General features: G+C 49.4%; 1 protein-coding gene across 5 annotated transcripts in view; it reads left to right on the top strand.

Moving 5' to 3' along the window:
- Positions 1-13,722, top strand: part of RBMS2 (RNA binding motif single stranded interacting protein 2) — a 136,926-nt gene that overhangs the window by 47,116 nt on the left and 76,088 nt on the right. For 3 of the 5 annotated variants that reach the window (XR_003941473.1, XM_030196696.1, XM_030196697.1), the window contains exon 2: positions 11,816-11,979. Coding sequence is in view for 4 of the 5 variants with exons in the window: in XM_030196696.1 (XP_030052556.1) it covers positions 11,816-11,979 (164 nt within the window). In the remaining variant the exon portion in view is untranslated. The remainder of the gene's footprint in view (positions 1-11,815; positions 11,980-13,722) is intronic. The other 2 variants (XM_030196699.1, XM_030196698.1) reach the window with 1 other exon arrangement.

Genomic DNA, 13,722 nt, shown 5'->3' with positions numbered 1-13,722 from the left:
GAGTAGTTTGTGGTATGTGGTTAGAAATCCTTTTTGTTTTTCAAAGAGGAGCTGAAGTACAGCTGAAGACAAACTGATACCATCCAAATATCCAAAGCGTAGCCTTAGCAGGGCTGTTATACACAGATGTAGCAAAATAATTTCCCTATCATCAAGCCGATCAGTCCATAGACTGGTGGGTTGTGTCCATCTACCAGCAGGTGGAGATAGAGAGCAATCTTTTGCCTCCCTATATGTGGTCATGTGCTGCCGGAAATTCCCCAGTATGTTCTCTATCTCAGCAGGTGTGTGGTCACACAGCTGCAGCTCTGGCTAGGTCTCCAAGCCTAATTGTTTAGGTTTTGTTGAGTACCTGGGGTTGAGGGCTCTTCGTGAGCAAGTGCAAACCTGGTGGTGCCAGGGCCCTTTTCTCCCCCCTCCCGCTGGCTCCATTAAAAAAAAAAAAAATTTTTAAACGTTCAAAATGGAAGTCCATTTGCAGCTGCTCACTGGAACAAGTCGTCGCTGCTCGGAGCAAGAAGCAGGTAATTTTTACCTTTTACTAGCGGGCAGGGGGTTCCCCGAACGGTCTCCACGTGGCTATGGCCGCGGATGGCAAGGGCGTGAAAAGACGCTCCCCGGAACGCGTTCGCGCGCCTAGCGGGGAAGCGGGGGGATCGAAGGTAGTCGCCCTTTTTGGGCGCCCTTTCGGAACCGGGAGAGTTCACTGGTTTTTCCTCCGGCGCGGCGGCCTTTCCCGCCTTAGGCGCCCATCCCCCGCTGGCCGCCCTCCCGGTCGTGACCGGCCACGCAGCTCAGTCGGCTTCTTCTTGGGCCGCCCTCGAGATGGGAGATATTAACAGCTTGGCCGCCCTTGAATCGGGCGACAGAAGTCGGCGAAATTAAAACGCCCTTCTTCCTGCGTGGCTCCTCGGAGTTTCACGCCGGACGCCATTTTGGACGCGCAACACGCCTCTCCCCCGCTACTGGGAGCGCAGATGGAGGGCGCCTCTAGGGCTGCGGCACAGGCTGCAGAAATGCACAGACTGGGGGGTTTCTCCCCTGAGTTCATTTTGCTGCTGCATCAAGCCTTTCTTATGCAGAACACTGCCCCTGCCCACCCCTCTGATCGGGGTGATGAGGCCTCTATGCTTAAGCGCCCTCAGGTGGATCTTCCACCCTCGGGGGACTCGGTCTCCTCTGATGTGGATGATGGCAGCGTGTCTGAGTTCTCCCAGAGATCCTTAGCAGAATCGATGGAAGAGACTGATACTCCGCATCGGCTTTTTTCGCTCAGAGGATTTGCCCAACCTGCTTGTGCAGGCCATGAGCATTTTGAAGATTGCCTCTCCGGAGGAAGGCTCTCTCTCAGCTTCTACTGGCTCCGCCATTATGCTGGGAACGAAGCGCCCGCCTGGAACCTTCCACGTTCATGAAGCCATGCAGACCTTAATTTCAGTGCAATGGGATGCCCCTGAGGCGAGCCTGAAAGTAGGGCTATATCCCGTCTGTACCCCTTTCCTGAGGGGGAACGGGGAAGCCTTTGTCTGGTCCACGGTGGATTCCTTAATCACTGCCGTGACTAAGAAAACGGCGCTGCCGGTGGAAGGTGGCACTGCCCTGAAGGACGCCCAAGACAGGAGAATGGAGGCGGCCTTAAAGTCGTCCTTTGAGGTGGCCGCTCTGAGTTTGCAAGCCTCGGTTTGCGGCTCCTACGTGGCTAGGGCGTGCCTGACTGTTTTGCAGCGGGCTTCCCCCTCGGACCCTTCCTGGAGGGCGGAATGGCCGACCCTGGAGTCGGGTTTGGCCTACTTGGCCGACTTGCTGTATGATGTTTTGAGAGCCTCGGCCAAGGGCATGGCTCAGACAGTCTCTGCGCGGTGGTGGCTCTGGCTTAAGCACTGGTCTGCTGCCATGCCTCTAAATCTCGCCTAGCCAAGTTGCCTTTTAAAGGCAAGCTGCTCTTTGGGAACGAGCTGGACAAGATTGTGACGGAGCTCGGCACGTCCAAGGGCAAGAGGTTGCCGGAGGTCAGGGCTCGGGCCGGCAGTGCCCGTCCTGGTCCCTCTAAGGGCCGATTCCAGGAAGCCCGTCGATATCGCCCGGGCAAGTCGGCCTCCTCTGCCTCCGCTTCCTTCAAATGGAACTTCTCCCCCAAGCAGCATTCCTTTCGTAGGGACCGCCGTCCTGGAGGTTCGTCTTCCGGCCCGCCCCCAGGGTCGCGTACCCAATGACGGGGACCTGGTCCATGGCCTAGTGCAGATAGGAGGAAGGTTGTCCTCGTTTCTGGGCGAGTGGACCAGGGTAACTTCAGACGCTTGGGTTCTGGAAGTCATCAGAGACGGCTACAAGCTAGAGTTCTGCCGACCCCTAAGAGACGGGTTTGTAAACTCTCCTTGCAAGTCTCGGGTCAAAGCAGCTGCCGTGCAGCAGACTTTGAGCAACCTGATCCGCCTGGGCGTGGTGGTCCCGGTGCCAGTAGATCAGCTTGGCAAGGGGCGCTTTGTGGTGCCAAAGAAAGAAGGATGTGCTCGGCCTATTCTCGACCTCAAGGGAGTCGATCAGGCCTTGAAAGTTCGGCACTTCTGGATGGAGACCCTCCGCTCCGTAATAACTGCGGTGAAAAGGGAGAATTCCTGGCCTCCCTGGACATCAAGGAAGCTTACCTACATATTCCCATCTGGCCGCCTCATCAGTGCTTTCTGCGCTTCGCAGTGCTGGGCCGACACTTCCAGTTCAGAGCCCTCCCGTTCGGGTTGGCTACGGCTCCGTGGACCTTCTCCAAAGTGTAATGGTGGTCATCGCGGCCTTCCTCCGCAAGGAGGGAGTGCAAGTCCATCCCTATCTGGATAACTGGCTGATCCGAGCCCCTTCCTATGCGGAGTGCGGGAGAGCTACAGACAGGGTCATTGCTCTTCTGAGCTCCCTGGGATGGATCATCAACTGGGAGAAAAGCCAGGTGCGCCCGACTCAGTCCCTGGAGTATCTGGGAGTTCGATTCGACACCCAAGTGGGCAGAGTGTTCCTGCCGGACAACCGGAGCGTCAAGCTTCAGACCCAGGTGGGCCAGTTCCTAGCCTCCTCTACTCTTCGGGCTTGGGACTATGTGCAGCTGTTGGGCTCCATGACGGCCACGATGGAGGTAGTGCCCTGGGCCAGGGCTCATACGAGACCACTACAGCACTCTCTTCTGCGGCGGTGAACTCCAGTCTCGGAGGATTACGCCGTACGCCTTCCTTTGGATCCAGCGGTGCGGAAGGCGCTGAGCTGGTGGCTGAGACCAGGCAACCTGTCCGCAGGAATGCCTCTTACGACCCCGGAGTGGGTTGTCGTCATGACGGATGCCTGCTTGACGGGCTGGGGAGCCCACTGCCTGGGACGGACAGCGCAGGGGCTCTGGTCTCCTGCAGAGATGAAATGGTCCATCAACCTCCTGGAGCTTCGAGCCATTCGGTTGGCGCTTCTAGAGTTTCTCCCGGTACTGGTGCTGAGGCCTGTACGGGTCCTGTCGGACAATGCCACGGCTGTGGCCTATGTCAATCGCCAGGGAGGTACCAGGAGCGCCCCGCTAGCCAAGGAGGCCATGAAGCTATGCCTGTGGGCGGAAGCGAATCTGGAACAGCTGTCGGCGGCCCATATTGCGGGAGTCATGAATGTCAAGGCGGACTTTCTCAGTCGCCATACCTTGGATCCCGGAGAGTGGCAACTGTCCGCTCGGGCGTTCTTGGACATCACGAAGCACTGGGGCCGGCCGAGCCTGGATCTGATGGCGTCCTCAGCCAGTTGCCAAGTGCTACGTTTTTTCAGCAGAGGACGGGACCCTCGATCTCTGGGAGTCAATGCTCTTCTCCAGCATTGGCCGGCACAGGAGCTTCTCTACGTGTTCCCGCCTTGGCCCATGATGGGCAGGGTGCTAGGCCGAGTGGCAAAGCATCCGGGCCGGGTGATCCTGGTGGGGCCGGATTGGCCCAGACGTCCCTGGTATGCGGACTTGGTCAGACTCTCGGTGGACGGCCCTCTGCGGCTGCCAGCAGAGCGGGGCCTCTTATGTCAGGGTCCCGTGGTGATGGAGGATCCCTCCCCCTTTGGTCTTACGGCCTGGCTATTGAGCGGAAGCGGCTGAGGAAGAAGGGCTTCTCAGACAAGGTCATCGCCACTATGCTGAGAGCGAGGAAGCACTCTACTTCCACCACTTACGCCAGGGTTTGGCGTACCTTTGTGTCGTGGTGCGAGGCAGGCTCTATATCGCCCTTTGCTGCTCCAATATCTTCAGTGTTGGCTTTCCTGCAAGAGGGGCTGGAGAAAGGCCTGTCGCTCAGTTCGCTGAAAGTCCAGGTGGCGGCTCTAGCTTGCTTCAGGGGTCGTCTGAAGGGGGCTTCCCTGGCTTCACAGCCGGATGTGGTACGCTTTCTCAAAGGAGTTAATCACCTGCGCCCCCCTCTGCACTTGATAGTGCCGACGTGGAATCTCAATCTGGTACTACGAACCTTGCAGAAGCCGCCCTTCGAGCCCTTGCCAAGGGCATCGCTGAAGGACCTGACGTTGAAAGCAGTCTTCCTGGTGGCTATCACTTCAGCCAGAAGAGTTTCCGAGCTCCAGGCGCTCTCGTGTAGAGAACCGTTCCTGCGATTCACTGAGGCAGGAGTATAGATTCGCCCAGTGCCTTCCTTCCTGCCCAAGATTGTTTCTCGATTCCATGTGAATCAGCAGCTTTACTTACCCTCCTTTTGTAGGGAGGATTACCCAGAGGAGTACCCTGCGCTCAAATGCCTGGATGTTAGACGGGTTATCATCAGATACTTGGAAGTGACCAATGATTTCCGGAAGTCGGATCATCTGTTCGTGCTGTTCGCAGGCCCTCGTAAGGGTCTGCAGGCATCTAAGCCTACAGTGGCACGTTGGGTCAAGGAGACGATCGCGTCAGCTTATGTGACGGCGGGGAAGTTTCCGCCTATTCAGCTGAAGGCGCACACTCTACTAGAGCACAAGCAGCCTCGATGGCGGAGTCCAGATCTGTCTCCTTGGAAGAGATTTGCAGAGCAGCTACTTGGTCGTCGGCTCATACCTTCTCACGACATTACTGCTTGGATGTGGCTGCTCGGGCCGAGGCCCAGTTTGGGGCTTCAGTGTTCCGTTCAGGGATTTCCATGTCCCGCCCTGGGTGAGTCCTGCTTCGGTACATCCCACCAGCCTATGGATTGATCGGCTTGATGATAGGGAAGGTAAAATTATGTATCATACCTGATAATTTTCTTTCCCTTAATCATAGCCGATCAATCCATAGCCCCTCCCAGATATCTGTATTGTTTGTGTTCTGGTTATATTTCAGGTTCAAGTTCAGTCTTCTTTTCCTGTTCACGAGGACTTCGTGTTCAAGTTCTTCCAATTGAAGTCTCTTCGAGTTGAGACGATTTTGTGTTACAGTGAGCTGCTGCTTCCTCTCCCCCCGTTTCGGCGGTGGCTGGATTGATAACTAAATTATGCTGGTGCTCCCTCCTGCTTCGCGCGGCTGTAGGGTAGCTTTGTATCCCTCCCGCTTCGGCGGTGTTAGGGTAAGCCAGCTCCTCCCGCGGTTGCGGTAGCAGGATAAGCCAGTTCCCCCCGCGTCGGCAGGTGTGGTTTCCTGCCCACCGCCCCGGCGGTGGTGCGCTGGAATATTTCCCCTCCCCCGCTTCGGCGGTGGTGAGTTGGGTAGAGTGTCCCTTTGTGGGTGTAATTCTCTAAGTGCTGAGTCCTGCGGATGGAGCTTTGATATCGACATACTGGGGAATTTCCTGCAGCACATGACCACATATAGGGAGGCAAAAGATTGCTCTCTATCTCCACCTGCTGGTAGATGGGGATTGATCGGCTATGATTAAGGGAAAGAAAATTATCAGGTATGATACATAATTTTACCATTTTATTGGGTGGATTGTGGCTCTCCTTTTGTTTGTCTGACCTGGAATCTTGGGCAGAACACTGGGATGTAGGATGGTGCACCAGCCAAGGTTAGTTTGATAACTGTACAGAGGGAGGGTGCGGGGCAGGAAAGATGAGTGAGATGGTGCTAGGTATGGAAGTGCATGTCCATGGCGTTTCAACACGACTGGGTGCATGTGAGCAGGCAGACCCTGACTAATTCTCTATCTGAACCCTAGAAATGAAAATGTGGTGTTGTACAGGGCTCGCCCCTGTCCCCACTTCTTTTCAATATCCTAATGTGCTCCTTTAGAAAACTGTCCCAGATGATATTGCTCTACTTATTTCTTGGAATGAAACATAAGGTATTGTCCAGCAGTGTGTTAATGTTGGAACATTCAGTTTTTGTGGGAATTAACTCAAAGTATTGTGACCAGATCCTACATCAAAGGTCCCTTTCAGTGATAGGAACAGTCTCCTCCTTTTGAGTCAAATGGGTATTGGGTGTTACCCTGGACCCTAAACTCGCCATGGAGAATCGTGTGGTGGACTTTGGTCCTGGGGAACTGGGTTCGATTCCCACTGCAGGCACAGGCAGCTCCTTGTGATTCTGGGCAAGTCACTTAACCCTCCATTGCCCCAGGTACAAATAAGTACCTGTGTATAATATGTAAGCCGCATTGAACCTGCCATGAGTGGGAAAGCGCAGGGTACAAATGTAAGACAAATAAAACCTTAAATGTATTAGAAAATCTGTTTTATTCAACCAATTTAAGAGCACTGTTGAGGGAGTTTTATTGTCCCAGTTAGATTATTATAATCTTCTTTATATTGGATGTTTTGGAAATTTACAGTAACATTTATAAACCATGCAAAACATAGCAGCTAGATTAATATGTAAAGTGAGGATGTTTGATAGAGTAACTCCCTTGCCGATTAAACAGCATTGGCCTCTAATACAGACCTGTGTCATCTTTAAATTATGTATCTGGTATTTAGAATGAGTAATGGACAAGTGGAGGAGTGGCCTAGTGGTTAGAGTACCAGTCTTGCAATCCAGAGGTGGCCAGTTCAAATCCCGCTGCTGCTCTTTGTGATCTTGGGCTAGTCACTTAACCCTCCATTGCCTCAGGTACAAACTGAGATTGTGAGCCCTCCTGGGACAGAGAAATATCCAGTGTACCTGAATGTGACTCACCTTGAGCTACTACTGAAAAAGGTGTGAGCAAAATTTAAATAAAATAAAAATACGTAAGTCATCTTATAAGCTTCCCTACCTCTGACAGGTTTCTACGAAATAATGAGCAGTTGATCCTGTATTTTCTATCAACAGTGGGTATAAAATATAAAAAGATAATTTACTTCAGTCTTTATATTCAATACCGCAAGCAACTGAAAACTTCTGTTTACGAAAACCCTAAAATTTAACCTGATTTTATATGAATTCATTTTTGTCATTCCCAGTAACCGACTGGCTTCTTTTATTGTAATCCACACTGAGCCTTTTTTTTTTTTTTTTTTTGTTAATTGAAGAATATAAGTGTTTATATTGTATCATCTACAAGAATACCCCTCCCACTCTGCACAGGGCTATACCTGTTCCCCTTTTGTATTAAACCCTTGGTGGCGTGTTTGAGTTGGTCATAATTTTAATAGAAATGAAAAGAAGTTTTGAGAGGTGGGTGTAGGTGCAGGTGTTGCGGGGCTGCTTGTGAACTCGTACACTGAAGTTCCTAGTCCACTCGCCCTCTGTAGAATTCGGTGCTATGATGTGATATTGACCTGAGGACAGCTAAGCTTGCTGCTGCAGGCTTCCCATTGACCTTCGTATTTGCATTAAAATTCTCTGCCTTAATCATATGGCTCTCCAGCTGAATACACCAGCATCTCTCTTCTCTCTGACAATCCCATATACTCTGAACCACAGTATTAGATCAGATGCACACCGTCTAGTAATTATCCTCTATTAAAAAGGCACACTTTGAATCTGTAAGAAACACAGCTTTTTAAAATATTTATGGCTCCTAAATTCTCTGGAATGATTTATCTTTTTTTCCAAATTTTGAAGTCACTACTGAAGGTTAATTCCTTTGAATTAAGATGCATAAATCCATTCCGATTATAATAGATATTTGCATTGCAGATACAGAGTCTGCACTGACTTTGTGTTTGATTATTATAGTTACTCTGTTTCTTTTGCTGTGAATGAGGAGTTTCCTATTAAGAGTCCTTTTTTTTGGTGATTTTAAAAAGTTTACCCAATTGTATTGTACATGGCTCTGATCTGCATAGCCAGTAATGATGGTATATCAAAACTAAATAAACACGAACAGACATTTTCAGCACCGAAGGCGCTCCTTAAATGTTACATACAACAAGACGGCCAGAGTACACAGCAAAAGCCATGCAGAACAAAGCACAAAGGGCTCTCAAGAATGGAACAAGTGGACTTTATTAATGACCTCACACAGACCGTGTTTTGGCGTAAACCAACGCCTGCCTCGGGTCAGTTCAACCAAGCGACACTCGATGCATAGGCTGTTGCACAAAGAAGAATGACTTTGTATAATATAAGTACTTTCTCTAAACTGGAGAGAGAGTTCCTGTTTTGGAGTGGAGTGTCATTGTTCTTTGTGTAACAACCTATGCACTGAATGTTGCTTGGTTGAATTGACCCCTGAGGCAGGCCTTGGTTTACGCCGAAACACAGCCCGTGTTGGGTCATTAATAAAGTCCACTTGTTCCATTCTTGAGAGCCCTTTGTGCTTTTTTTTTTTTCTGGAGTACCTTAAATGTTAAGCACACTGCGGTTGGCCTATTGAAGGAGTAAACCACTTCACTTCATGCCTTCTGTCAGTATTTTTCCTTCTGCCGTCACTCTTCCATAACTTAAAGGCTGTTACTTTATCTTTTGGGGAGGAGGGGGTAATATTCTGCTGTGGTATGTAACAGAACAGGGGTAATGGGAAGAGGGTGCCTGCATCAGCTTCACAGGCAGAGAAAACAAAGGGTTGCCAGTGGTCTAAAGACCAGATCTACAGGGAGGGAACTTTTTTGCTTGTGCACACTTCTGTTTCCATCAGTGTGTTTCAGCTGCCCTCTACACTAGGTAGGTTGCTCCTCACTGTAGCCTGGCTTGCATCCTGAACTCCCAGATCCCCTGGAACCTGTAGTGTTCTTTTGAACCTCTCTCTCCCTCGGGCCAAGTGTATTGGGACTGTTGATGCCTGGCTCTGTTTCACAGGGGTGAGGGGATTACTCCTTTTTTTTTTTCATGTCTTTTGAGGGTAGGGTCATATCTAGGCTGTAGATATCTGTCAGCATTAGTTGCAAAAGCTGTTCCCTCTTTCGTGATCTCCACTAAGACTGAGTTTAGTTAATTATGGGGCAATGGTGGATTGTTCCCTCTCACCCCCAGTTCTTTTCAATGCTACATTCTCCATACCCTCTGTGGTTGATCTCAGCTATCCTAGTTTGGAGTCAGTCACTTCTGTCTTTCGTTGCTTTTGTGCCTGCAGTTTTGTCTTTCTCGTTCTGCCTTTGAGATAAATGGCATTAAATGGAGATGGGCCTCTAGCTGAACTGGGTCTGTTGGCCTGGCTATGTTCACACAGATGCACTCCTAGTTGCAGAGTATAAGACCTGCCCTTTCTGGTATTCCCTGTCTGTGTGGGAGTTCTTTTGGCATGCTTGACTGAAAGAGAATCCTGTACTTTCGCTGGTTCCTGCTTCCCTGAGCTGCTGCAGTACTGGGCCATGTTTTGGTAGGCTTCTCCCCCCCCCCCCCCCCCCCCCCAAGTCTAATAACTTGCCATAGTACAGTGTGCTGGTGGTCTCTGGAAGCCACATAAAGGCCCGAGGTGCCTGCAGAGGGAGACTTGAACAGCCTGGCTTCTTGCAGTTGGTATCTGGCCTTTTGCCTTGGTTTTGTTGCTGTTTGGAATAAAGCCAGAGCTGAGGGCAAATCCAGTGTGCGTAAAACAGCTGTCCAGATGAAGGTGGAACAAAGACACCTAGCTCTGGGCGGGTTGGCTGGCATGGCCTAATCTGAAGAAGGAAAAACAAACTTCAAAAGTACAAGCTTCTCTCTTACACAGCACTTGGAGGAGGGAGGAGGCATATCCTAATGGTTAGTGCAGCGGCCTAGGGAGCTGGGTTTGACTCCCACTGCAGCTCCTAGTAACTCTGAGCAAGTTGCCCCAGGTACAAAATAAGTACATGCATATAATATGTAAACTGCTTTGATTGTGACCTCAGAAAGACAGTATATCAAATCCAGGAGTGGCCTAATGGTTAGTTCAGTGGGCTTTGATCCTGGCGACCTGGGTTTGATTCCCACTGCAGCTCCTTCTGACCTTGGGCAAGTCACTTAACCCTCCATTGCCCCAGGTACAAAAAAACAAAACAAAAAAACTTTAAACTGAGAGCCCTCTAGGGGCAGAGAAAGTACCTACATATAATGTGTACAGCGCTACATAAGTCTAGTAGTGCAATGAAAACAAAAAAGTGAGGACAAGTTGAGGAGGAAATCCAAAAATTTTTTAACTTTATTGGTGATCAAACGACCCGACACGGCTGTGTCGGGTCGTTATTTGATCACCAATAAAGTTAAAAATTTTTTTTATCTACAGCCTAGATATGACCCTACCCTCAAAAGACATGAAATAAAAGGAGTAATCCCCTCACCCCTGTGAAACAGAGCCAGGCATCAACAGTCCCAATACACTAGGCCCGAGGGAGAGAGATGTTCAAAAGAACACTACAGGTTCCAGGGGATCAGGGAGTTCAGGATGCAAGCCAGGCTCCAGTGAGGAGCAACCTACCTAGTGTAGAGGGCAGCTGAAACACACTGATGGAAACAGGAGTGTGCACAAGCAAAAAAAACTTCTTAAGTCTAGTAGTGCTACAGAAATGATTAGAAGTAGCAATGGGCAGGGTCACATGCACAGCCCTGTCACAGGCAAGGGACTGCATAGGCAGTAGCAGTAACACACACACATTGCCTCAGGGTTTGATTCTCAAGTATCCGGGTATGATTTATTTTTAATAATTAAATGAGCTTTATTAGTTAATAATCACTATTATAAAAGTGTTATATTTTCAGTGTAGAACTGCAGTTCTGAATGAGATGAATCGTGTAGTTGTAACTGGCAGATTACATAAAGCATTTCCATGCTGTAAGAAATTCAAGTAAACTATTTTGGGAGCTGTTAGCATTGTGTCCCATTATCAGATTTGTGGCTAGAGAAAATCAAATTGTGTGTCTTTTTATGAGGAGCTGGGACTGGGGGTATGCTGGGTCTGCAGAGGGACTGGACTGTCTTTTCCCTGTTTGGTCTGGGGAGCCAAACCTCTGTCTGCCTCACCTTCCACCCCCCCCCCCCCTTCCCACTATGGGGATTAGTTTTCAACAATTTGGGGAAAAGATTAGTGGTTTCCATTTGTCAATTTGGCACAGTTTGTGGGAACAGGAATGATCTGAGTTTGTGCCAGGCACCACACAGGCCAGAGTCCCATATTACTTTACATACAGACATCATTGCACATGCATGCACGCTTCCTCCCACCCCCACACCCTTTCCCCTGGATATGCCTTGATCTGTGTCCTGCCCCTCAAGAGTCAATATTCCGTTTGCTGCTCCTTGGGTGTTATTTCCAGTTTTGCTTTTCATTACCACGGAGGCATTGCTATGCCACCCACCTTGGAGGAGTATGGGAGTCTTATCTCTGGCTCTACATGGGGAGTGGGGGAGGCAGCCTTCTAGTAGACTCTGTCTTTGAAGTTTGAGGGTTGCTATATTAAACTTCTATGCCACCTTCTTTATAACGAGGTGCGCCCCAATGCGGGTCTCAAGAAGAGTAATATAATTGTGCATGAAGAATGATCCTTGTACAGGAAAGTAACACATTTTCTCTCCTCTTTTTTTCTCTCCAGCAGCCTTATGTTTCGACAGCTCAGCACATGGCTCCACCAAGCCCAAACAGCAGCAGCAGCGGAGGAGGTGGTAGTGGAGGGGAGCAGCTGAGCAAAACAAACCTGTACATCCGAGGGCTTCACCCAGGCACCACTGACCAGGACCTTGTCAAACTCTGCCAGCCGTAAGCAAGCTTCCTCTTCCTTAGATCTCTTCCTCTGCCTTTGCCACAGGACATTTTCATGGGCAGCTCTGCTGGAATCTTTCAGTGCTGATGCACTTGTAGGCCTTTCATTTGAGCTTGAAATCGCCATACCATGTTTTGTTGCTGTGGATGTGTTCAACAGACTCGGGGATGTTGGTGCAGTGGAAAAAGGGGCTCTGCTTATCTGAAGCCCATGCTTTACCCTCAGAGCTGTGAAGGTTGTGGCACTGGTGTTACCTCATGTGACAGGGATCTCTGTGGTCATTTCCTGGCCTTGCCGACCCTCTGGTACCTTCAGTCACCATATGTTCTGGGAGCAGTGCATGTGAGCTGCTTATTTTAAAAAATGATCTGTGTAATAGTATCATAATGGCATCACCCCCCTCCCCTCATAATGGCATTATCCCCCCCCTCCCCATGCTGCTGTACACAGGTGTTGGATCTGTTTTAGAAGATGAGGGGAGGAGAGGGAAGTATGTTGGTTTCATTGCCTGAAACATGATGAGCGCCTTCATTTCACTTTGACTTGTGAGAGCTGGGACTGGCTGCAAAATGGAATCAATATCTATTTGATTTCTTTAAATTTCTCTGGGGAGGGGGTGAAATGGAAGAAGAGGGAAAGGAGCAAAAAGGATCCATGGCTTTGGTCTTTGCTTGGTATCCATTTCTAGCAAATGACTGTTCGCTGACTGGCTTTTTTTTTTTTTTTTTAATCTGGGAGTTTAATGTATAACTGTGTGGCTGGCTCCCCCCTCCCTTTCCAGAGCATCCTGGGGCTGAGGCCTGGGCAGGGAGAGGCCAGGCAGGGGAGAGCTCAGTTCTGGCTCTTAACCTAGCATTACCCCAGCCAGGAATGCAGCAGAAATCTCCTGAGCGCTCACATGCTCAGTCCGCACATGGCGAGATGTGTGCTGAAGCAGGAAAACAATCAGGCTCCCCATCTTGCCTGTTCTAGGCTCCCTTCTTATGCCTCTAATTTATACTGTTAATGTAGAGCTTGGTTTTAGTAGTATTTATTTTAATTTTGGGTTGACAGTAATGTAAAGATTTGAGTGCTAGCCCATCCTTCTTGTCTCCCACTTTTTTCTCTCTCTTCTTGTCTCCTTCTCCCCTTTGCTCCCCTGTTAGGCCCTGGTGGTTTTTTTTTTTTTTTTGGTGGGGGGAGAGGGGAGGATTTTGCTGGATTTTGACACTACAGTCAATTCTCGGTATTCGTGGGGGATAGGTTCCTAAAAACCCTGCAAACACTGAAAATGCGAATACATAACCATTGATCCTACTGGGGGGGGGGGGGGGGGGGCTAGATTGGGAGACCTGTTCACCATACACGTTTGCTATATAAAACACATTTTATGTACCCTCCTTGTTAGTACAGTAACACTGAAAACATTTAAACATAACATATTTAAAAGTTATTGTATAAAATGTATGCTTGAATGCCATTATTTAAAAAAACAACAACCCCAAAATAGCATAAAACTGCAAACACGTGGGTTAAAGGATTCTTCACAGACACACGTCTTAACACAGTGATATCCATGAGAACAAGAAAAACAGTGTTGCCTTGCTGAACCCTCAAAATGTTTTGCCTATCGCACATGGCCGCGACTAGCCGAGAGGCACCCTTGAATAGTGAAAAATGGTTTGCTTATTATTTTGTGCGAATAAGCAAATCCACGAATGTGGAACACGCTAATACCGAGGATTGACTGTGTTTTTGGA

This window comes from Microcaecilia unicolor, chromosome 3, assembly GCF_901765095.1.
Source record: "Microcaecilia unicolor chromosome 3, aMicUni1.1, whole genome shotgun sequence".
In the NCBI taxonomy this organism is placed as follows: Eukaryota; Metazoa; Chordata; class Amphibia; order Gymnophiona; family Siphonopidae; genus Microcaecilia; species Microcaecilia unicolor.
Note: the sequence above shows the minus strand (reverse complement) of the source record. Positions and strands in the feature narration are given on the sequence as shown.